Source organism: Bipolaris maydis (genome assembly GCF_028858645.1).
Source record: "Bipolaris maydis strain C4 unplaced genomic scaffold PSV08scaffold_13, whole genome shotgun sequence".
NCBI lineage: Eukaryota > Fungi > Ascomycota > Dothideomycetes > Pleosporales > Pleosporaceae > Bipolaris > Bipolaris maydis.
Genome location: NW_027093869.1, coordinates 64092 through 88091, shown reverse-complemented (window position 1 = coordinate 88091; position 24000 = coordinate 64092). Strand labels below are relative to the sequence as shown.

At 46.4% G+C, this 24000-nt stretch overlaps 6 protein-coding genes across 6 annotated transcripts; 4 read left to right on the top strand and 2 right to left on the bottom strand.

Annotated features, from left to right (window-relative positions):
- Positions 1-291: 291 nt before the first annotated feature.
- Positions 292-1676, top strand: PSV08DRAFT_411758 (uncharacterized protein; the record flags this gene model as incomplete). Its single annotated transcript, XM_066093900.1, has 3 exons — positions 292-1418; positions 1477-1606; positions 1653-1676. The coding sequence occupies exons 1-3, from the start codon at positions 313-315 to the stop codon at positions 1674-1676; spliced, it is 1260 nt and encodes a 419-aa protein (XP_065948257.1). The 5' UTR covers positions 292-312.
- Positions 1677-4446: 2770 nt separating this feature from the next.
- PSV08DRAFT_325270 (ankyrin repeat-containing domain protein) lies at positions 4447-5184 on the bottom strand. The gene has a single exon (XM_014221620.2). It carries the CDS (start codon positions 5019-5021, stop codon positions 4497-4499), a length of 525 nt encoding a protein of 174 aa, XP_014077095.1. The 5' UTR covers positions 5022-5184; the 3' UTR covers positions 4447-4496.
- An 8052-nt stretch (positions 5185-13236) lies between these two features.
- On the top strand, positions 13237-14301 carry PSV08DRAFT_373470 (uncharacterized protein; the record flags this gene model as incomplete). The annotated part of the gene is made up of 2 exons (XM_014221621.2): positions 13237-13893; positions 13954-14301. 2 exons carry the CDS (start codon positions 13237-13239, stop codon positions 14299-14301), a joined length of 1005 nt encoding a protein of 334 aa, XP_014077096.2.
- Positions 14302-15893: 1592 nt separating this feature from the next.
- On the top strand, positions 15894-16628 carry PSV08DRAFT_373469 (uncharacterized protein; the record flags this gene model as incomplete). The annotated part of the gene is made up of 1 exon (XM_014221622.1): positions 15894-16628. One exon carries the CDS (start codon positions 15894-15896, stop codon positions 16626-16628), a length of 735 nt encoding a protein of 244 aa, XP_014077097.1.
- A 1217-nt stretch (positions 16629-17845) lies between these two features.
- Positions 17846-21071, bottom strand: PSV08DRAFT_373468 (uncharacterized protein; the record flags this gene model as incomplete). Its single annotated transcript, XM_014221623.1, has 3 exons — positions 17846-20421; positions 20476-20779; positions 20847-21071. 3 exons carry the CDS (start codon positions 21069-21071, stop codon positions 17846-17848), a joined length of 3105 nt encoding a protein of 1034 aa, XP_014077098.1.
- Positions 21072-22540: 1469 nt separating this feature from the next.
- On the top strand, positions 22541-23785 carry PSV08DRAFT_187109 (uncharacterized protein; the record flags this gene model as incomplete). Its single annotated transcript, XM_014221624.1, has 1 exon — positions 22541-23785. One exon carries the CDS (start codon positions 22541-22543, stop codon positions 23783-23785), a length of 1245 nt encoding a protein of 414 aa, XP_014077099.1.
- Between the last annotated feature and the right edge of the window lie 215 nt (positions 23786-24000).

Here is a 24000-nt window from a genome sequence, read left to right as displayed (position 1 = left end):
AATCTAAGTTACGAGTACAAGTACAATATAGTTATAAGTTACTTGAGAAATCTTTGTTCATAAAACACTGTTGCTTCGTCCGCAAAAACCAACCTCTAGAATTCTTGACGCCTGAAGTCTTGTATCACTTCTACCCAAGGGCCTTGCTCTTAACAATGCTTACCCTAAGTCAACCCTGAGTACGGTTGACTCACGGACACCGAACGGAACCTTTGTAAATTTAGTCTTGGTGCGCGCACAGACCAACACCCCGCACTTTTACTTACCAAGTGCTAGTTCACGCTCTTACCATATACAACACACAGCAGCGCAATGTCACTTCTTGATCTTCCAACGGAGCTATTAATCTCAGTTTTAGAATACGCCGATGTGTGGGAATGGAAGCAGGTCAGGCAGACCTGCAGAAGCCTAAGCGGGCTTGCAACGCCTCTACTTTTTGAGGAGATTAACTTTGAGCTCTGCGAGCACGGCTGCGAGTCCCTGTATAATATTTCCCAGAACTCTGTGCTCAACTGTTTTGTCAAGACCATCGCGCTCCGCAGAATTCGTGGATACCGGAAGTTTGCGGACTTCGACGCCTGGGTGAAGGGCATACACCAGCCAGGCACTCCAGATTACATTCCATGGAAGACCTGTTATACTACTTACTACGAAGATGAAGAACTACGTAGTCAGCTCATGCCATACGAAGAGTGGGCCAGATTGTCCAAAGAAGAGAAAAATGCGCTCTACGAAGCATACAATGCAGACCGCGAGCTGCAAAACAAAGACGCTCAGTCTATCGCAAACGCAGAAGCAGGAAATGTATCAGTTACTCAATTTTCCAAGGCCCTCAAGACACTGCCGAATTTAAGGGCCTTTGAGCACGAGCCTAGGTTTCTTGATACCGACACATGGGCTCTTCGATGGCGAGACCTTTATTTCCATCCCGACTATATTGCTGGGTTTACGAATAACGATGAAGACGGAGACATTGATGCCCTACAATTGTCGATCGTGCTCGAAAGGCTCGCATACTTTAGAGGAAAAGGCCAGAGGCTACAGAAGATGAGCATGTATATTGGCGGCCCAGCCTTCGCAACACCAGCGCGCTTGAAACTTCTAAGGCTCAGCGGCAGTCATAAGATAACACGTCTCTGTCGATCCATTCATGCGACTTCGCCAGAAGCAGACGCAGACGCCCGTACTGGCCTTGTAGAATCTGACGAGATCAAGCTGCTCTATAGGCGGCTGCAAGCGATGGCGTGCGCGTTCTCTGATCTGACTTGTCTCGATTGCAGTGTGTCTGATAATGACGAAATGACAGGCTGCATGGAGACCGCAGCGAAGCTCGTCCTTTGCTCTCTCATTAGTGCTACCAAACTCCAAAAATTAAGCCTAGCATTCGGAAGACTTGTTGATGGCTATCTTCGTCCAACGTATGGGAGCCAAGAGAGAACAGGCGCGAGGCTCCATGATGCTACTTTCACATCTTAGTCTTCACTCGCGTTGGAATCAGATCTGCAGCGTTGAACTCGAGATAGCGACCGATCGGAAGACATTGATGGGTTTTCTACTTGCGCACAAGGATACGCTTCGCTGTCTCACACTTGTACCCACGTCTCTTGTACGACTGGGAGACTATCGGAATACGTGGGAGCCGACTCTTACAGAAATTGGGCAATGCCTTTGCCTAGAGTTCCTCAGTCTCTCGACTCTCTGCGACACTATACATGACTGGGCGCCAGGTGTTTGTAGGCGCATGATGTTCGATGTGAAGGATAATGTATGGCAAAGCAAAGAAAGCGAGCTTGAAGCATATCACAGCGCAGTAGTCGCACGCGTACTTCGAGGGGAAGTGATTGATTCGCTCCAGCCGCATATATAGTCACCCCCGTGCCTGAAGAAGGTACATCTTATTGCGTAAAGTATAACTCAAGACGCTCTTTGTATAGTATGTTGTGGAGCTAGTAATGTCCAGCTTGCGTGCTTTCGGCCATATAGCAAGTGCCTAAATATCGCACGTAAAGGAGACATGCGCGCATTGGAGCCCAGTCGCAGGCGGCACGTAGACAATAGTGTAAAAATCGTCGAGGTAGCAGAGGATTGTAGCACCATTGCGGGCGTTTGTAGGCGCCCTAATTACGTTCTGGAATGCCCCCCCCTCCCCCCCCCCCCAAAACAAAACTAAACTCTGTTAGGCTTAGCGTTAGGGTTCAGCAGAATTCCAGGAGCGTTGAATAAGAGTCTTGCTTACTGGCTGTAAGCGTAATCAGGAGTACTAGGATTTCAGGGTCATCACACAGCAGTTGAACATTTCGTCTGACCAGCTTACGCTTATAGAGAGTAGTGATGAACTTTGTTGTTATCAGCGGTGGCTAACTAGTATGTGCTTGCTTGGTATCTCGACTTGTAACTAGTCTTACTTGATTATGTTCAGATCAGATCACGTGACTCACATGGAGAGATTGCGGCGCAGCGTCTTAGGTTGCAATCTTCCGAGCTGCTTATTGGTCCCTGCACGTAAGTGTTGCCCAAGATGGTAACACCATCCCGCGAAAGAGGCAAGAGTGTTACAGGGGTGGCTAAAGCTGATACCTTGTATCTAATTGGTCGGCATGTAGGTGGTAAGGGGGTGGCTGAGGCTAATAGTAAGTGTGCCAGATGGAGTATATAGGGCGGGAGGACTCTCCTTCCCACGGCTGTGTTGTAGCACGAGGGTGCAGACTATTCTGCGAATATTTTGGTGTCTATTCCCGGACGGAGTTGTTGAGTAGTTACGAGACTGGAGTCATGCTGAGCATGCTTCGCACTGTCAAAGTCCTTGTAGGTAAGGATGGCCGTCGAGACTATAGAGGTGCGGGCGTTAAGCGGACGATGGTGACCGCCATCGAATGCGTGTCAGCAAGTGGTGAGTCGCTGAACCCAATGATCATCTGGCCAGCCTCTACCCACAGGAGCAACTGGACGACTTATCGTACCCCTGGATGGTTTTATGCCCTATCTGAGTCAGGTTACAACGACTCCTTTATTAGCCTTGAGTGGATAAAGCAAGTGTTCGATCCCCAGACTAAAGCTCGAGCGAATGAGAAACCGCGCCTACTAATCTGCGATGGCTTCGGTACGCATGAAACTCTGGAAGTTCTTGAGTTCTGTTTCCAAAACAACATTACTTTGTGCAGACTACCCTCTCATACTTCTCACAAGCTACAGCCATGTGATGTGTCGGTGTTTGGCCCATTGAAGACAGCATATCGAGATCAAGTCGAGCGACTCTACCGTGGAGGTCTAACAAACATCAACAAAGAGCACTTTACTACCATATATAGCCCGGCGAGAGAAAGGGCGATGACTAAGAGGAACATACTTGCAGGCTGGGCCAAGGCTGGACTGTTTCCGTTCAATCCAGCAAGGGTCCTTCGTGATCTTACAAAGCCAGACGCTCCCCCAACTGCTGGAAACCCTTCTGAAGATAGAGATGTGCGAGACGAGATAGCCCAGACACTAGTAACGCCCGTTTCGACAGAGGCCCTGACAGGTTTGCTGAATCAGATCAAGCATAGTCCTTGTGATGGTAACGAGCGAAGTAAAGCTCGTCACAAGAGACTCGTTCAAAAGCTTGCCAATGCCGCCCAGCGATCGTTTGCCCGGCAAGCACTGGACCAGAATTACATCGGAATCCTCAGAGATGCGAACATTGAAGCCAAGACTCGCCGTAAGACAAAGTCTGAAATTCTTCAGAAAGTCGAAAAGGATGGAAACGGGAGGGTGGTGATGTATGAAGATCTTGAAATGATTCGGGCAGATCGTGCGAGGAAGAAAGCGGCTAAAGAGGCCAAAGAAGCCCAAGGCAAAGGAAAGCGCGGTCGACCAAAGGCAGCTGCAGAGGCAGGTCAAGGCCAAGCAGATACAAAGAGGCGTGGCCGGAAGCGTAAAACTATAGTGCCGGAAGCGCACAGTACAGGTAATGGAGAACGGGATGCGCCCGAAATCCAAACACCAGTCGATCCAACGCTCGAATCAAGGAGAGCGCCCGAGGCCCGGATGTGGTGATAGGTCGTGGAATACATAGATAGCATTGTTCGTACTATAGACAGGTCAGGGGCGTAAAGTTATTTTCCCCTATTTGCTGTTGCTTTGCTTACTTTGGTATCTGCTGACCGTCGTACTTAACCTTATGGGTTGTCATTATCACTGTGATGCTTACCTGATAAGCTTTTGGCACCATATGACTTTTCCTTTGCAACTTACCTTTATTCTCCGAGATCAATAACTCACTAATCAAATTAGTTAACTAGTTAGTCAGTGATACGTCAACATATTGGGTTGGTCTGAAGAAACAATAAGTGGAAACTGAACTGTTTCCGGTATATTACGTGCCCACCGTATCTGGATCTCTCCTCCCCGCACAAAGCTTCTCAGCCTCGCTCATCTGTAGAGCAAACATTGGGATATCCACGCTATGTTCGGTTATTGTTGCCCCTACTAAGTATCGTACACTATCTATTTCAGCTTCTTTACCGCACTCCATGTCTCCTTAACAGTTTGACCATCTTATCGTTGCCGCTTATTTTACTTTGAAGTAATCCGTCAAGTTTCAACTTAACGCCTTGAATAAGTAAGTATTTGACTGTATCTAGGTGCCCATTCGTTACCGCTAGAGACAACGGTGTTTCTCCGTTGTTGGCGGCTACATTCGTAGAACAACCAGCCTCAACCAATCTCTTAACATTCTGCAGTTCTCCATATTCCGCAGCATACGATAATGGTGTGCGACCATTGCTTTCGACTACACTTTCGATATCTCCGTCTGTTGCAAGTACCATGTCAATGATATTTACGTCTGAACATATAGAAACACGAGTTAATGCAGTGAAACCATAAAGCACAGTGCCCTTTTTAGCTCCAGATCTTATCCATGCAGAGACAGCATGTACACCGTTCTTCTCTGGAATAGCCTTTGCTAATTTCGTACCGCCGCACTGATATAGTTGACGTGTGAGTGTCTGGCAGAGGTATATTGCATGTTTGGCATAGCGCATTGTGATCGTTAAGCTGAAGACATCCTGCTATTTCGCACAGCAATTCGGCAGGAAGTTTGAGGAGAAGCGTGTTTTGCGTGGGCGGGGTCTCGCGTGACGATGACTGCTGAGGGGTTCGACCGAGCTGGCGGTCTCGACGTCGTCTTTGTAGAACTTTGCTTTGATTTTTGATTGTCGCCTTCTTATCCTCGTGAGGCCTGTGTCGCATCGCGCGCAAAATCAAAGAACTTGCTTCAATGAAAGGTGGAAGAAGAAGAAGAAGAAGAAGACGTGAGTAGCCGGCTTGAGAGTCGTTGGTACGAAAGGCGGATGCAGAGGGCAGTTTAGGCGTATTTATGTTCCCTTGCTGCGCCTGCTACCTAAAGCCTTGGCATCCGCATCCGCATAACATAAGCAGCCAAGCCCAAACCACTGTAATATAGTAACAGTCATGCGAGCAACAACGCTAACTGAAAGCAGCAGGCGCGCAATGCGAAAGTACCAGCTGGGATAGCGACTCTGCACTGTTCCGCACGCCATGGCAACCGCACTACTCTTGCGGCCGCCAGACATCGCTGCAAGGTTTCTAAGGCTTGCAGAAAGACTACGACTTACTATTTTGGGCGATAAAGCGTTGTGTTGAGGCTGCACTAGCGCGTTTGTCTTGCGCCGCAGGAAAAAGTCTTCTGTAAAGAAGTCTATAAAGGTAAGAAGACTTTGGTATTTTTCTGTTTAGAGGAGTATTTTATCCTTATAGATAGCTGAGATACAAGGACTAGTAACCCGACGAAATTGTTTTACAGTATGCATATGAACATTCCAAGACAAAGTCAAAGTACCTGTTGTTTGTTCCGCTACAGGGGTTGTTCCGTTTCGGTTGGACGCACGTTAGTTAGTCATCTCTTCACTATACATCCGACTTCTAGCTTCTGCATATGCATATGTCGTTCCTTGTGTGCCTGGTATGCGTGATCTGTTGATGACAGCTAACTGCTTGGGCATATGTTTGCGTTCAAAACGCTTACGCCCACAGATGGTAAGCAGTTTAGAAAATTCCTCCAATCGATTGTACCGCAATCACGTCACTAATTAACAATTAGCAAACTGGCCAGTTACGGAGTTCGCAGTATTGAGCAAGCCACACTCCTCTATATAATTACAGCATAGGTGTTAAGCCATTGTAGCTCGATATGCGAAGACTCCAAGTACGAATATAAGAGTTATCTGTCGATAGTACCCTATCTCTCATCTGCAGCAATCAAGTCCAAAGACCTCAACATCAAGAGCTTCACACTATCCAATAGTACGTGCACGACATTTTTAGGACGCTCACGCTAGAACTAAAATGCGGAAATGGAGGTCCTAATTCGCGCTAGACTATAATGGGCGAGAATCAGCATCTGATCCGCGTCGCATACGCGCGTTTTTAATTCAGGATGCGCAATCACCTGATTATGATGAATCGGGGGTTAGATTCACGTAGCATCATATACTAGGAGTTATACATCATTCTACTCATCTATCACCCTTCGCCGTGTAGCCCTTTTACCAAACTTCACACCATGCTGAAACCATTGATCTAGCTCATCTTGATCATCTCTCTCCTTTCTCTTTAGCGTCTCTCTCGTGCCAGTCCACTTCTCCACAACGATGCCATCGGGTACAGTACTAGAACGCGTTTCTAGCTGTGGCTGGCAGCGATTACTAGGCATTGATGTTGTTGGACGGCTGCCAATAAACACTCCAAACCCAAGGCAGCTATGCCATGCACGGCTGATAGCGCGATACTCTGCTCGTATTGGTGCAATATGCCCTGGTGCTTCCTCTATCCCCCGAGCGTATAGCTGACCTGCTAGCATAGAGCTGTGCGCAGTATGGTGGTCCGCGACAGTTTGGATCTCCTCTTTGCCATCGTAGTCTCTTTTGAATCCCAATCGTCCAAGATGGCGCCGAGTAATAGCTATAGCTGAATGCCGCCATAAAATAATGCCGGCACGTGTGGAGAGATGTCGCGAGAACTCTTTAGCCAGTACGTTACTAAGGCACTTGCTTGGCCAAGGCACGTCCTGCCGATGCCCAGACTTGTCCATTATCGAGCGAGACCAAAGAAGGGAAGAGGTTATGCTTGTAGGTACCAAGTCTGGCGTAAGGCGTTTTAGTTGCTTAATAAAGGGCGCTACAAGCCAAAGGTAATAGACAAGGAGCTCGCTAACCTCAGGCGGTAGGGAGCGGTGGATGATCTTGGTAGATCCTGTGATGCTATAGCCTTTATGGTAGGAAGTCACAAATGTAACTAGGCCATTCTCGAGAAAGATGTTTCGCCGAATTCCGTGTTGCGAGTTTCTCCACTCAAGTGTAAGAAGTTCCGTCCCTCTAGCAGGCTGTCCGCCTGTCATATGAACAAGTAGCAGAAGCCGTTGGAGGAAGGTTTGTATTGAATCAAGATAGCTCTTCATTTATTTCTTTTTCCACATAGTGGATTGCTGGCTATTCAAGAGCTGCTTTCTAAGCCAACCATGGTCCCTAATACGGCGGAGGAGCCAGCGATTGTGACTAGCTAGTTGATGCTCGTTACGCTTTTCTACAAGAAAACTCCAGTCTGGGGTATTGATAGTTGGGTTATCTTTTAGCTCTCGTAAGCGCAATGGTGGAACGGCGTCTGCTCTGCTTTCTCTAAACGTAATCACCCCTCTTCACCGTCTATCACAAGAAAGTTCAAGTGCTCCATTGAGTATGTAGCAGAGGAGAGCCCAACAAATGTACTGGCCTGGCTATAGCGAGCTCACAAAGCATAACAATTCAGCTTCATGGAAGTATCTTGCCATGAACTCTATTACGAATAAACAATCTATAAGCAGCAGCGCAATAACGTAAGCCTGCAGACACCGTTGATGAGATGTAATATAACCAACTACATATATAACGAGCATCCCTTCGCACTAGAAGAACTGGTGTAGCGGAACACTTTGCTCTTATGCCTGTCGAGACGAGAGTTTATCTGATGAATCTATATTGCTCCCCCCCTCTTCATTCTCCACCTCCACTAGGTATTCCTCTTCGCTTACGGTTGCTCGTGGATCGCTTGCTGATTAGAGCTATTATCTTGGGTTACTTCCTATTGTTTTGGCCAATATATATCTAGATCAGTCTCGAAAACATTCTGTAGCGGTGGTGTTATGTTTTGCCTTCGCATCCGATCCCAGTTGGTTGTCTTTCCCTCTGTACAATGGGGGCAACAAAATCTAGGTATGGGTGGAAGAAGATACGAGAGTGGCGCGGATCTATCTTGGTGAGGTACTAGATCTTGGAAGATTGTGCAGCGGGCATACCGCCAAATCGTGCTATCACCATACGCTGTAGTTTGGATAGAATATGGTGGGAAGTTTGAAGGTGGGCATCTAAGCGTGTGAGAGGTACTACGGTACAACTACGGGTGCAGATGATTACTTTCTCCCTTGGGATGAATGTGATATAGTCAATCGTAATTGGGTCGTATGGCTATAAGGTATAGAGTGTGAACTTAGTGACTGACTAATGGCTTTGATCTAGGCGATTGGCACTACGTACAAGGTGGTTAGCAATAGACGCTGGTGTTGTTTGCGCCCGTCGCCCCGTCCACAAACTGCTCCCCGAACCAGCGAATAGCGATGGAGTCGAAGAAAGAGGTGGCTGCAGAGGTTGCCCGGCAAGCTTCCCATATCGTCACGCTGTTGAGCAGGCCACTGCCGCCGCGTGGTGTACGGTAACTCGTGAGGCAGACGGTTTCACTTGTCTCCTTGCTTGTTGCACACACAAAAATGTGAACGTTAGTATATAGATAATTATATATAACTACCGTATAACGCGTGCGTCTCTGCCATATCGAGAACCTGCAGCTGCCAGCATGCATGGTTGGTGGAGGAGCGTGTATGAAGCGGAACGGCAGGTGAACGCAGGGTTTCGAGTCGCTGCCGCCATCTGTCGCTCATCGGTAGGCTTCGCCCAATGCGCTGCACACCGAGCTGTCTAGTTATTAACGTCTCATTGAGTTGTCTTGAGCTAATGCGCTCCACCTGTCCGGGTCCTAGGATCATGTCCAGGCTTTGCGTCGATCGTGGCACGGCTGCTTGGACTAAGACCCGCCCCCGTAGCGCTTCGCTTAGAGTACTAACGCCAACCTAATCGACGTAGGCTTTTAGCGCGGTTCTCCGTACCATGTAATATTCTTCTAAGAGAGTTTTGGCAGGTAGAAGCAGAGATATAAGAACAGTATCCAAACGAATCCTTAGAGTTCGTCTTAAAGATCAGATATGAGCTTTAGTACTAGCCTAAAGAATACCAGATGTAAGGGGCTCCGCTCTGTAGAGCAATCGCTTTAGTATATAAGAGATTCTATTCGATAGAAAGCTAAGCTTCTAGACTACGTAGCTATGTGTATACAATACCAGCTGCCTGAGCAACGATCGGGCTGACAAGGTCCGGCGCCTAAGCGTCGTTCAGACGGTGTGCGCAGAATCCGAGTGCTGCTCAGGGCACCTAGAATCCGTGAGACGACGCGAGGTCCCATCAAGAAGTAAGGCCAAAGGGCATCAGCCCGTTACACCCGACGGGGCCCGAGGGCTACCTTTGAGCCTCATATCTAAGCCACGTAACATCTCCTTCTATTTCCTGCAAAGATTATCTATTCTTAAAGGGATTCACAGTACGCTGCTAGATACTTACTAATACTTGTAACTAATAACGTGCGGGATCAGTAAGCTGGGCAGATTTATCTCACTAGTCAGACACTCTGGCGATGGGCGACGCGCTAACAGGTAGCGCCACGCTAAACTCCTAAGCCAATCAAAGGGGGAGAAAGGCTTCTACCGCCAGAGGGTCTGAGGAAGTTTGGTTCCTCGTTTGGTGGTTCTCAGACGAAGTTTATTAGCAACCAACTGTAGCACCTTTAACCTAGTACTTGTCACCCACAATAACGTGTTCTATTACTAACAATTATCAGATTTAAATCTATAAGCTCTTGCGCATCTTTTCCACCTGGTATCGACATACCTAGCTATCACGAACGCGTCCTCGCAGCCCGTAGCGTCCTCGCCCGCAGCGTCCTCGCAGCCCCCAGCGTCCTCGCCCGCAGCGTCCTCGCAGCCCCCAGCGTCAACCCATCAAGTCTGCTATCTAACTCTTCTACTAAACTAGATATATTAAGTACTATAAGAGGCTAGTGATTAGATTAGGAGTTTATAAGAGTTTTCTAGCACGTAGTGTTGGGGTAAAAGAGATTGAAGGCACTTATAGCGTAGTTATCGCAAAAAGTAGCAGTGCCCCTACTTTTCGCGAGGACACTTTGCATGCAACGCAGCGAGATAGGTAGATAAGATATATACGACGTAAATAAGAAAGATATGCTCTTCTATGTGAATCTGCACTAAGTCTATAACTGATAGTAGTGTTAAGATCTTAATAGAAACGCAAGGCAACTTTGGGTTTTGGCGTTCGAGTACCACCAAACGAGGAACCATTTTTCCTCAGACGCTCTGCTGTTGGACGCGTACCCTTTTATGTAATCAATCTCTAATTGGTGGAGGAGTTTAAGCGAAACGCTAGTCCAACAGGGGTGCGTCTGATTAATGAGATAACACCCAACCTGAGATAACGTTCTTCGTAATTAAGCCACAATATTGTAACAAAATTAACTAGATAAAATTAAGAGATAGTTATAGTTTATTATATAACTTTACATGAAGTGCGAGTATGCCCTTGAGTATAGCACTTCGTGCACGTCGGCGACGCGCGCTGACGTCGCTCACCACCCTGGCTCTGGCTAGCTTCTATGACCATCCTTTCCGTCTCTGCAGCAAGCTGCTGACCCTGCTGTACTTGGAGCACTCCACCAGGAGCGATATATTGGCGCGGCTGGCTCTAATTTTGTCGTCGACGCTGATTTTCTTCACCTAGTTTCTTATTCTCCTCTGCAAGTATTATTGCTAATTGCATTGCAGACTGAGCGCTCTTAGCAAGCTGACGTATCGCAACGCTCGTTGGCCTCTCTGGCTGGTGGCGCAGTCGCTCTTGGAGATAGCATATCTGCTTCTGAAGCTGTTCTACTGTATGTGGTGTCTCTGTCTGCGCTGCTGCCTAGGCTGTAGCGTTATAATCTGTAGCTTTCTGTGGTGGAGACGGCGTCCGGACGATAGTTAACGACGATAGAACACGATCTGGACAAGGAGGAACAAGGCCTGCCGCCCGGAAGCCTGCCTGGATATTCTGCTGCGTGAAAACTGCCGGCAGGATCCGCATACATATATATGGTGGAGCTACACGCTTGTAAAGGTGTGCGAAGTTGGTGGGGTGCGGCGCTCGCTTGTAAATCACGTTAATGTTCTTTTGCGAGTCTCTTGAGTGATACTGAGGCTCAACACTCAACGGGCCCCACGGCTCAACGAGCTACCCACCAAAATAACACCACCACTTCAACAAGCGCAGCCTTAAGTCTCAAATTTGATAGGCTCTTCGCCCACAGCAAGAAAAAGAGCTCTTACGCTATTCGAACGCCTTAATAAGCAAGGCCCACCACCTAAACGAGCTATAATACGAAGTTTTGGCTCACAAACCGCGAGGGGAGAGCCAGAGATCACCAAAGCACAAGTGATGTACACAAGTGCTCTCTCTGGGCTTATCAACGCCCTTAGTCGATTGAGAGGTGCATGAGCTTAGCCATGAAGATGGACGATTGTCCTTCTCCTAGGAGAGAAAGAAGGACGATCAAAGCTTCTCAAAGTAAGAGAGGTTTCTTCACTGCAGCACGATTGAACAAAGAAGAGGTCCAAGCTATCGTTATGGAGACTTCTCAAAAAAGTGCTTCAAGAGCGCACTTCTGTTTATCGTATCAACAACACAAAAGCCAAAGAGTGAAGAACTATTGTAGCTTGACTCTATTAGATATAATCTTTATCTGTTGTTTTTGTAAAGACTACTTGTACTACTATAGAAGAACCGTATAGTTTCTAGAAAGAGGAATACATTGTACAATTATCTCCTAAGAGCTCTAAAGAATCAAGCGATAGTGTTACGAAAGAGAGAGCAGGGGTGGTTTATCGTTGCAGCTTCTATACTGAAGACGAGAAGCTTAGGGATACAAGCTATAATACTGTAGTTTTACCATACAGAACTTGCACTAGGTGGAGATAGAGTTAGATAATAAAACTTTATAGACTTAACTATGTACGACTGTGTCAGGCGGGTATAACATAGTTCAATAATGTTCGTAGAGAAGGATTTTAGTTCAAATTGCATCGATTATTGAGTTTATTAAGAGTAAAGAAATGCACTCGAATGGTTTGTGCGCCCCTCCGCCATTTGCAGTAAATTCAATAAAATGGATTCTATTTCTTCGTATTATAGAGTGAGGGTGGATGGCCAGGAGGAAAATGAGTATCTGGCCATAATTCCGTATTGCATAGGCTTCTCGCGTAAGTTACTGCAAGTTGATTCAAATGTACCCATTTGGGAAAGAAATGCAGCTTACTCGAGATAGGGCTAGTGATCAACACTTCAATAACTAAGCAATCTTGCAAGACATGTAATAGGATCGGGTTGACTTCGCGAGGTGTGTGATACAACAACATACATCACGGTGCTATTTCGCCAACTTGACACGATCACGGGCCTCTCGCCGCTATGGGAAGCCTCTCAGTATCTTCTTCTCCACATGGCGAAACTGCCGGCATTTACAATCTTGATGATTAAGTACTCCAATAACTACTGTACGATATCGAACATGATGCAGACTACGGATGCTGTCGCGAAATAACAACTTAGGTATATGTGAGACAAAAGTTTCCAACTTTTGTTATCGAGCATGGTCGCTTTTGAATATTGATAAAGTTGAGACTGGGGTTGAGCATCATGCTTACGCTAATCCAAAATGTTCAAAAAGATGAGATGCATCATGCGAACATTCTACCCTTGCATTGTTATCAATAGAACGCGGTCTCGATGAGTCTTCCGCAAAGTTTGACCTAGAACAGATTCGTAGGGTCGTTTGAGGAGGCGGGGCAGCTACATATAACTTCGTTGATGTTTTCGAAAGACTCATTGTTTTAACCATGTGAATTACCATTGTAAGAGTAGTTAGCATAATTTATGCATATATATGCGGAATATGGGCTCTTCTACAACATGAAAGGACACCATCAATCCTCTATCGAGCAAATCATCAAGAGACATTATCGCCACATAGCTAAACTCAACTGCTTTCAACATGAGTACATCCATTCTCAGTCCACCTATGCCAGTCGCGCCACTTGAGAAGACTGTGACTAGACCGAGCGTTCCATTACCAAAAAGTCTTATAGAGAAAAACATCCTGAAGGAGCGCATCTCGTTCGACCCAGCTATGCATCTTAGCTACAAAACCGTTCCTAAAGCCATAACAATGAAGGACATAGGATATGAAGGTTATGGGATCTCTCCATTAGCCGTATCAGAGCCGTTCCCGCTCTTCACGGAGGATGCTATCAACCAAATGCGCGCAGAGGCTTTCACGCCGGAAGTTCTGAATAACTGCCTAGTCTCATCTAGTTTCGCGAAACATATGATTCGGGCGTATGCACCGAAGTACGCGACATTTGCCTGGGAAGCATGGCACAATAAGAAAGTACAAGCAATCATTTCTGACATTGCTGGTGTAGAGCTGGTACCCACTCTCCCCTGCGATGTCGGCCACATCAATGTGTCATTTGGCTCGGATGACAAGTCACAGCTAGGCGCTGACGAGACACCTGCATTCGGATGGCATTTTGACAGTACTCCGTTCGTCTGCGTCACCATGCTTTCCGACTGTACCCAGATGATTGGAGGGGAAACTGCCATCAAGACAGCTTCGGGTGAGATAATCAAAGTGCGAGGGCCAACAATGGTGACTTTCTCGTCCTCGTTTATGTTTGTCGAATAATCGGCATTGACTTTTGTCTAACAGGGAACTGCTGTGATCATGCAAGGCCGATACATTGAGCATCAGGCATTGAAAGCATTCGGTGGCAAAGAACGCTTGGCTATGGTGACATCGTGGCGACCGAAGTCGCCGTTCATCTCAGACCAGACGGTGCTAACTGGTGTTCGCGGCATTACAGAGCAGAATCCTCTTTACTACTGGTTCTGCGACTATCGATTCGATAACATGGAGGCCAGATTTCGAGAAGAGCGACGCAAGATCCTTGGGCGTCAGCGTGAAGGACTAGAGTTTGATATTGATGCCACTCGAGAATTCCTTGAGGAGCAGCAGAGAACCATCAAGCTACTTCTTGGCGAAGTTGTACATATTTGATGAGTAGAGAGGAGTAATGCTGCTGTAGTAGTGAATAGCATGGACCATTACAATTTGAGGATCACAATGCCAAGAGGTTTTCTCATTCTAGGGCGAACCTCCTGAACTCGCCCTCTGTGTCAGACTTCAAGCAGCAGCGCACGAATCGATGTGATTTGCGCAGTTGGAACTGAAATTGTATCAAACGCGCGCCAAATGCATGCAACTCAATGGTTAGTCAAACGATTGTCGCACCAACCAAGCATTTAATTTACACTGAGTACAAACTGCATGCGCTGTTAACTCGAAAGTTTTGAGAACCGGGCACTCAGTGGGGTCGAATGTATTGAGAACAGTCTATGGCTGGTGGCTAGTTTCAGCCACCCGAATTGTGCAGCTGCATAATTAGTTATGATCTTGTCCGTTACGGCGGTTGTTCTGTTACAAAGGGATGTACATTACTACTAAGTAACAAAAGCCTAGTGTAGGATCAGAAGTCACCTGCTTACAGAAACCAGAAGCTGAAACTGCATAAGAGTGTAAAACGTGCTAGTTATCCGACCATTGTCACCAACTGTTACTACAACCCTGATGACGCTTACGCTGGAAGCGTCAGCAGTGTAGAACTTCAAAGCCGGCTTGAATGCGCAGATTATCAAAATCTATCTAGTCCTTGGTCGACAATACCCTTGTGCATAATCAATATTACAAGCGATGTGTTTTGAATGAACGGGTCGTGAGGTAATGGGGTAACAAAGTTCATTTATTGGTATAGGGGGTGTAAGAGAGCTTGATGGAGGCGCTGTTATTGTTTTTCTCTCGAAAAGGTGTTTTTTGCGTATCAGCACGGATACAACACCAATGGCGTAATTTTTATAAGGAGGGGTGTCTATGTCTATAAAAGAAGGTAAGAAAGACAACCTATCTATAAATGTACATAGTAAAAAACAACGAGTGAACAGAAATATGGTTTTCCGGAGATAAAGTAGCCCGCTTATCTGGCGGCACCGGGGGGTTTGCGTAATGCAGGGAGGGACACTAGTCCTTATCTTAGCCTCCCTTCATAATTAAAGGAACGACTGACCTAATAAGTTAGTAGGAGATGTTGCATCATCACTCAGCCAAATTTCTTCTCCATCAATGTCCCTTCTGTCACTGTTGCAGCAAGTATTCTTTTAAAAAAACATCTTAGCCTCTAAAGTGCTGAGGTTTACAATTTGTAAGAGTTATTGGTGGTGCCTGGACGCTGAGACCATCAGCCATACCCTATAACTCTGCGCTAGAAGACGAGTCTATCAGAGTATACTCCGACGCTCAGATCTTCCTCACAAATACAATGTTGGTTCTCTGCCATGTTGAACAAAGAAGATTAAAGTATAAATGGTTTGGCTTCACGATTTGAACATGTGAAAGTTTGATGCGCGACATCAAGACTGACAATAGTGTAGGACTGCTTGTAGGCGTAATAAAACATAGTAAATCCAGGCATAGGCTAAAAATGATTACGCTGACTTACATAGAATTCTCTTACAATGTCTAACATGCTACACTGCAAAGGTATATAACTTACGAGATCTCCAAAAGATTTTCGGTCAACTAAACAGGACCTTGCAATGACTCGCCCAACAAAACAAAAAAGAAATCTATCTCAAAAATCTGGAAATGCCAAAAGACATACTCGAAAGAACAATCAAGACTGTAACTCTTCTTGGCTCTATAGTTTATTCCACAACTTGAGAACTTATTCCAACCCTAACTCACGAAAACCTAGGAATGATAAGGTTCTTCGCCAGGTTCCAGGCCAAATAATTGATGAGGAAGCAGTAGAGAGGAGCCTTTGCGCAGAAAGATCATACAGGTTATTAGAAAGCTATCAAAAGTGTCGAGGCAGTTGTGCAGACTACGAACATTATGTACACAAAGACGACACTATCGGGGACGTCGCATCTTGTTGGAAATGCAAAGCTACCACCCAAGGCAAGAATCCAATACCAAAGGAACAAGGCAAATTTAGGAAAAACCCAGAAGTGATCCTCCGCAACCTAAGCTTTCCATGTTTCCCTGAAGTTATCAAGTCTAGGGAGCGTCATGTTTTACCTGTATTGGAGCGAGGAAAAATACTCCTTGTGAAAAGATACAACAACGCTGAAAAATTAGTCCCTGGCGTAGAGGAATATGCTGAAATCCCTATAACAGAAAGTGGGTCAGTCGAAGAAATTATGTATTCTGTTCTTCAGTACTATAGGTTTAGAAGTCACTTTCTGCCACATTTATGCTTTAATAATCTGTGGGTCTGTGGTATAGAAAAGATTGACGAAACACACTACCGATGCAAACTAAATTTGTGAGGGTTGGAAAATATCTATATAGTTACTTATAAGAATGCTGGTGCCAATTGCAGTTGGATCGCAGCTATGTTGATATCTCATAAGCCGCCTCGAACCTTTACAATACGAAGAAATTGAGCCCATGATTGGTCCCGAAGGCATCCCAGAGCGGGGATGTTATGTTTCGCCTTCGCATGCTGTCGCATAAAATTCCAGTTAACGTCCGTCCCTCCGTGCCGGGACGCACGGTGTGACGGGACACCTTTTCTTCCGGATGCTCGGGTTGCGTGTAACGTACTCAAAAATAGACAAATACAATTCGTATCTATTTTAGTTACAGCTCTTGCTTTTCCAGTGTATCACCCTCGGACGCCAAAAAGCGTGTTGTTGGCTATGCTGTCGCTCGTTCTGTCAGTGCCGTTTATCGACTCTCCTCTAATACACCCTTGTTCCTCCTTTCTGCCAGCAACAACATCAAATGCATTATTGAATAGCTCCTTATCATTCCTCGTTCAAATGTTTTAGTAGTTAACCTCAAATCTCATCTTCGTGACTTCGTTGTCTCGTATTTGGGACATATTGTACATCTCTAAAGATTTTGAGAGAAATTGACGGATATTCAAGATTAACGACTGAAGAGAATTTTCCGTCAAGGAAATAATGAGTTTCTAAATGAGTACATATTTTGAAGCGATAGGATTTGTTTCTCAAGTACTACGGAGCAGTTGCTAATTTTAAAGGTGCTTCTAACGTAATTAACAGTGGACTTTATAGAAAAAAAGCTCAGTTTATCGTGAGAAAGAGTCTTCATGAGAAGTTATCAATAGTGCTTCCTTCATATATGGAATGGCTATGTACACCTCTCTCGGCTTCTTGAATCAATAGGTTCGCGTTTCCCACTCGCTTCTTGGATTTGAAAGTTAAAAGTCAAAAGAGCGAAGAAGCTGTGGAATCACGTTGCACATTTTGTAAAGTGAGATCTCTAGCTTCCATCAGCATGTCTCCAACAACATTCTGAACACATAGAAGCTTACATTCTTTCCAGTACACATTCTAGCGTCCCCGCCAAACTAGCACATGTGTCAGAAAGAAATCGACCCATGGCTCAAAACGGTAAAACTTACCTGGAACGTATACTGCTCCATGTTGGCTGCATCAGCGCTGGATCACCGCTCAGGCATGAAGTCATCCGCATTATAGCCAAAGATACTCCATCTAGTTCTAGCTATGAAAAAAAATTAGAACCGCCATTGCTCTAACCATTTTTTCATGTCAGTTTGATCTACTGCTCTCCCTTCCCGCAGGGTCTGGCTGACGGCCTCTGTGTTCTTGGTCGCTAGTCTTGGTAATCCTGCTGCCATATCAAGACGTAGACTGTTGTAGAAATCGCACAGCTTCAACCCCGGTATGTGTTCGGCATTCTCTTTGGTCAATGGAATTCGTCCCAGCTCCTGAACCCAATCATCGTACTCAATCACGTCAATTTCCACGTCATGACTTTTGAAATATTCCAAAATAACAGGATACAACTGTCTCCAGCTTGTTCGATGGGGGTTGGCTAGATGATAAATGCGCGTGGATTGTGAAGTTGGTGCCATGGCAATATCGACTACAGTCGCACCCGCTACATCCATCGCTACCCAGTCCACCTGCTCCATGGTTCCAAGAGTCTTTGGTAGCTTTTTCATGAACTTGCTTGTGTGAACTAACGATGGTAGCCATTCATGTCGGTTCCAGGCTGCTCCACCGGCCTGCGCGCTAGGTCCTGCTAGCTGACTCGCGCGAATGATGGCAGTTTGTATGCCAAGGCGATGTGAGGCGACTGCAAGTATCTCAGCTGCAACTTGCTTTGACTCGCCATAGCCTTGTGGTAGCACAATCGAGCGGTCAAAAAGGGTAGTGGTAGATTCTGGTACAGGAGAACCGTCTTGTACAATGCTGCCCCACCTGCCAACGCTGGCAATCGACGAAACGAAAGTGATCGAAGGTTTGTAAACACATTTAGAGACAATGTCTACAAGATGCCGGGTTCCAGCAATGTGTGTTGCCTCGTAAGATGGGAGTCCAAGGTTGAAGTTTACAGACCATGCTGAATGGATGACCATCGTAACGGTGGAGACAAGCCGTTTATACGCTACCTCTGCAAGGCCAAAACGGACGGCGCTGAAATCAGCTTGGAAGAATTCGACCCTGGATAAGTCCGGGACCGGATAATGGTACTTCTTGAAGCCGTTTTCTTGTCGATTTCCCGCATCAAGCGCACGATTCAAGCAATACACTCGTTCGACATCCGGGCGCTGGAGAAGGCTTTGCAGCACGTGACTGCCGAGACTACCTGTCGAGCCAGTGAGAAGTACTGTTTGTTTCGATAGGCGCTCTCGTGCAGCAGTTCCCCGCTCCTTTTGGATTAGATCTGCTGTATACTTTCTAACCAAAGTGCCTAACTCTTCTTCACGGCTGCTTGGGTGCTTCATTTTTATACCCAAATCACTCTCGCTTAGGGACAGGGCAAGGACGAACTTTTCAACAGTGGGATTCTCGTAAACCGTCGCAGCAGTGATGTCCGTGCGCTGTAGCGTCGTTCGTAGTGCTTCCGCCAAAGTTAAAACGCTTAGGGAATCGACTTCCAGGGTGCAGATGTCGACCTCGTCCGGCGTTTCCTCACCAAAAGAAGGTAGCGAGTTCATGAAGATAGCACGGACACTACCTCTGAGGTCTACAGCACTGCTAAGTTCCCTACTGGACTCACTAGCACACGTTCCATCGTCGTACAACGCTGTGATCTTGTCCTGGAATACGACCTCTGTCTGCAGCCGCATGATCGAGCCCTTAGGCGTGCGCTCAAACGATTTTCCCTCTTCCATGACAGCGATCTTGCTCTTGTATATACGTGCATGGTCAGGCGCCTCCTTATTGGCTTGTTTCACCGTGGGCCATATGTCTTCTACCAGCATAGTCGGGTCTCTTCTTCCAACCCCGACCCATTCCGGCTCGATAAGCAGTCCAGTTTGAAACTTCCCTTTACCAACGACTATAGCACCTTTCACCCTCGGGTGGGATTCTATGAACTTCTCCATCAACACAGGATTGACTTTTTCGCCGTTGCTAAGCACAAGAGTGTCGTCTCGTCTGCCGCTGTACCTCCATAGAAAAGGCTTGGAAGGATGCTTCTGGAAGAGATCCTTGGTTTGCCATTTTTCTTCTTCTGGAAAGATATGGAAAACAGCTTGGTAGTCGGTGTTCCTTCGCGTGAGAACAAGCTCGCACAGATCATTTTCTGTCGACTCCATGACAGCACCAGCAGCATTGCTCCAGTGAAAATATCCCCACTCATCTGACGAAGTTGTGGCGAGGCTAGGTATGAGTAAGGCTTCGGTACTGCCTATGATCGTTTGAAGCTTTGTTACTCGACAAAGCTTTTCCCCGCTTGCATTAGCCAACGGCGCACCTCCGAAGAAGACTGCATCCAGTTTGCCAATTGCTTGAATACCCACTTCGGTACTAGAAATATCTTCAAGGATGGAGGGAGGAAAGAAACCGGTAGCTGGGTTGATTGCGTTGATTGTGTTGATGACTAGGCTAGCGTTCCACAGCTTTCCAGAAGGAAGGGTGGCAATTGAGCTCCTGCACATTAGCGATCGAAGCCCTACCACAATACCCATGGCGTGAAAGAAGGGGACAACAGCGAGCATTGGCCTTTTGTCTCTAAGAAATTGCCCCGTGACTTGTAGGCGGCCTTCTTCCCGATCTAGAGTCGATTGCTTGAATACCGAATTCAGGCTGTCTACGGTCATACGAACAGCCTTAGGCAGACCTGCTTTGTTATCAGATACCTACAGAATGCAATTTACAGAGCAGTATTACTAACCAGTTGAACCAGAAGTATGAAGGATCAGGCTATCAGCATACCCATCACGGCGGTGTTTTCCATCATATGGGAGTGTCGGATGACTTAGATCGAGTAGGTCTAGCAAAGATGGCACACCAAAGACCCGCATGCTGGGGATAACTTCTTGTATTTCTTTTAGACACTGGTGTTTCTCTTGCGTGCTCAGGAAAAGCGTGCATTTTGTCTCCTGAAGGATGGCTTTCTGGCCTGCAGGAGAATTTCGCGGCGAGATAAACAACGGAACGTACCCAACCTTAAGTACTGCGGACAGTATGACAAGATACTGTAAGTCATTAACACTGCTGGCATTAGCAAGGAACAAGGAAATAAGGGGCAGAAACTCAGCCTACGTAGCCAATGGTCGCACCTATGTGGTCTGGAGCTCCTATCGTGTTCTCTAGCGACCACGCTAAACTGTCCACTGCGTGCGCCAGTTGTGCGTACGTGATGTCGCGCCAGCCTTCATCGACACTGATGCTTGATTTTGGTACCCGTGCCCAAAGAGCATTCGGCTCTGCTTTTGCTGCCTCGTCGATATGATCCGGTACCGCTAGCTTTGGTTGAGAGGTAGACATTGTTGTACAATGCTCGATATCTTGATGATTGGTTCTGATTAACGCGACTTGGTTTCGAGGAGTCAAGAGCATGTAGCGTGACGCTATAAAGCTGTTGTATGTTTCTATATATCATTCTGAGCGCTTTTTCACTGTTTTCACTAAAGGGTGGCTTTAGACTGTACACATCCGCTAGTGATTAGGCTCTAGCGGCTTATCTGACTAAGATAGTAACTTGTGATACTTTGAACATTCTATTGAATAATGTCGTAGGTATAGCAATCAGTCTGCCAGTCATCCCGGCAGCTACCACTGCTCTGATCTTACAACAATGAGATGGAAGGCACGTGGGGGCGCTAGTAGTGCCTTGTTGAGCAAATACTAGCCTGTTGCAGCCAAGATATTCTCGAACAACATTATCACGTAGGCCAACAAGTTACAGCCGCATATGATACATGTAGCTGAATTTAAGTCCTGTTGCACAAATACATAGCAAAATACAAGGCTAGCTGGTGTCGCTCTTCACAAAATGCGCTCATTGGGAAGAGCCGCCCAGTAGAATCCTTTGCAGCAGAATGCATTTAGAAAGTGAGCTAGTCCACATATCTTGGACGTTGATTGCTCATCTCGTTGCGCCGAGCTGAGAAAATCCTACAGTAGCTGCGTCAATACAAGATTATGGAGAGATTTTCTCATTAGCGATTACTGCTTCATTCTGGGAGGGGGCGTTCTAAGATTCCCGTCACCAGAAGATCAAGAATTTAGCAATGACACATCAGTGGTTCCATAGCTGACCTCTTGTGCTTAGCTACAAGAAAGGGCTGCTCAAATTTGTTGTGCAACTGCGCGTATACATAGCTGAAGTCGCAGTCGCTGACGACAATGTGAATCAGTATGCAAGCATTAACAGCAAAACAATGAAGATTCTCACTACATCATGAATGGTTAGTATGCAAGTAATATGTAGCTGAATTTCAATAACACATTGTGCTACAACATCAAAAGTATGACTGTTGACGTTGCAAGGTGTACTCAATATCTAAAGTAAGCGATTTAAACGAAGAACACCAATCAATACACCTGCTTCGTACGAAGATTCGTTGAAAACGAACTTTAGCAGAAACCATGAATGCAAGTATAATCGTCATTTAGGAAAATATTATAGAGTCTAGTCTTTACTTCTCTTTTCATTGATTCTCATTGCGACGTCGTGCGTATCTGCCAGATGTTGATTTTGGTGTGAGATTTACTTAGGTGAATATTGCCAGTGCTGCGCGACCAAGATTCATGATTGCGTTTCTTCCAGGCCAAAGATAATAAGAATAGCACGAAAAACAGTAAACTCCAACCTTCTGTCGCAGCCAAAGCTATAAGGACATGGTGTAAGTAGCTGTCGCCAGCTTCGACATCACTATCCTCTTACGGCTTCGATTCACGACACGCCAATGCCCATATCACTGGTGCTTGAAACCCACCCCAAAAGATTTTCCATGATACTGGATTTTATCACACGAATCTGCTTCCGTTCGATATACCGCATAATTCTCTACGCCGTCCTAGTCATCTCTGGGTCTCTTGTCTTTGACCTCATTCATGTGCTAGCCCACAGATCACAACGATCAAGATTCCCCGTATTGCGATTCCTGGCCCAGGCTCATTCTTTCCACCATAAGTACTTCGGCCGCGACCTGAAATTCAACGACGGCTTTCGTGTGCAGAATCTGGTTTGGCATGTCCCGCTCGAGTTGTTATGTCATTTGGCGGGGAGTGCGCTGAGCTGGTTATTAGTAAAGCTCATCTCTTCGGATACTGTAACCCTGTCAGAACTCGATCTGGCCTTTGTTTGGGCTTTGCAAATAGGCCAGGCCTGTCTCATCGTATGCCGCTGGGGTCATGATTCGAATCATGTTCCATACAAGCAATTGCCGATGGACCCTTACTTCTTCTTCGTCGGCCCACAGTACCACGCGATGCATCACATTGCACCTGATAGCAACTTTGGATCTATGATTCGACTAGTCGATTGGATTTTCGGTACTGTGGGTACCCTACGTGGACGACGTGTAGCTATGACCGGTTCCCGGGGCGCACTCGGACAAGCGCTTACGCAGCAGCTTTCCCTGGCACAAGTCAAGCGGATCAAACCATTGCGTTTCGGTATCGAGTGGAGACTGGACGAATTTTCCGAACTTGACCCGGTCTTGGCTGAGACTGATATACTGATTCTTGCGCACGGAACAAAGGAGAACAGTTACGCTTTGCAGTCTAACTGTACTTCGGTTCGAACTATCATAGACCGATTTCAAGCCTGCTATACAAGCTCAGGAGTACGACCGCTGCCAGAAGTGTGGTACATCGGCAGTGAAGCCGAGCTTCACGGTAGTTGGTCAAAAACTGACGAAGCCTATACAAAGTCGAAGCGCGCTTTTGTTCCCTTCGCTCGTTCCTACTACAACAAGAAGAAGTTTCTGTATCGCCACATCGTTCCATCGGCGTTTGCGTCACCCATGGGGTCAGGGCTCGTGTCAGCAGATTGGTGTTCAAGAGTCGTTTTGTGGTGGATCTCCCGAGGGGCACGATATGTGCCAGTGACATATACGGGGCTCGCGTATGTCAATTATTTCTCGTTTGTATTTGGGTGTTCGACTTTTGTATGTGACTACGAACTCACGATGAGGATTGTGGTGTTGCTAGCGTTGCTTTGTTCGATTTGCGGAGCCTTTTTGTTCTGTTAAAACAACCAATGAGGTCAAAATACCACTGCAACCCATTCTTCAATAAGGAGAAAACTTGGGGAGGTAAAAAAGCGTTCGGTATTTCCAACAAACCACTTAAACCGAATCACCTCAGGCCTTCAAAACACCTAAATCCTTCTGTGAGTATTTGAGTGCTTCACACAGCGAGTTATCATCAGCTTTCAGTCGATGCTATGGTCTACATTTATGAACAA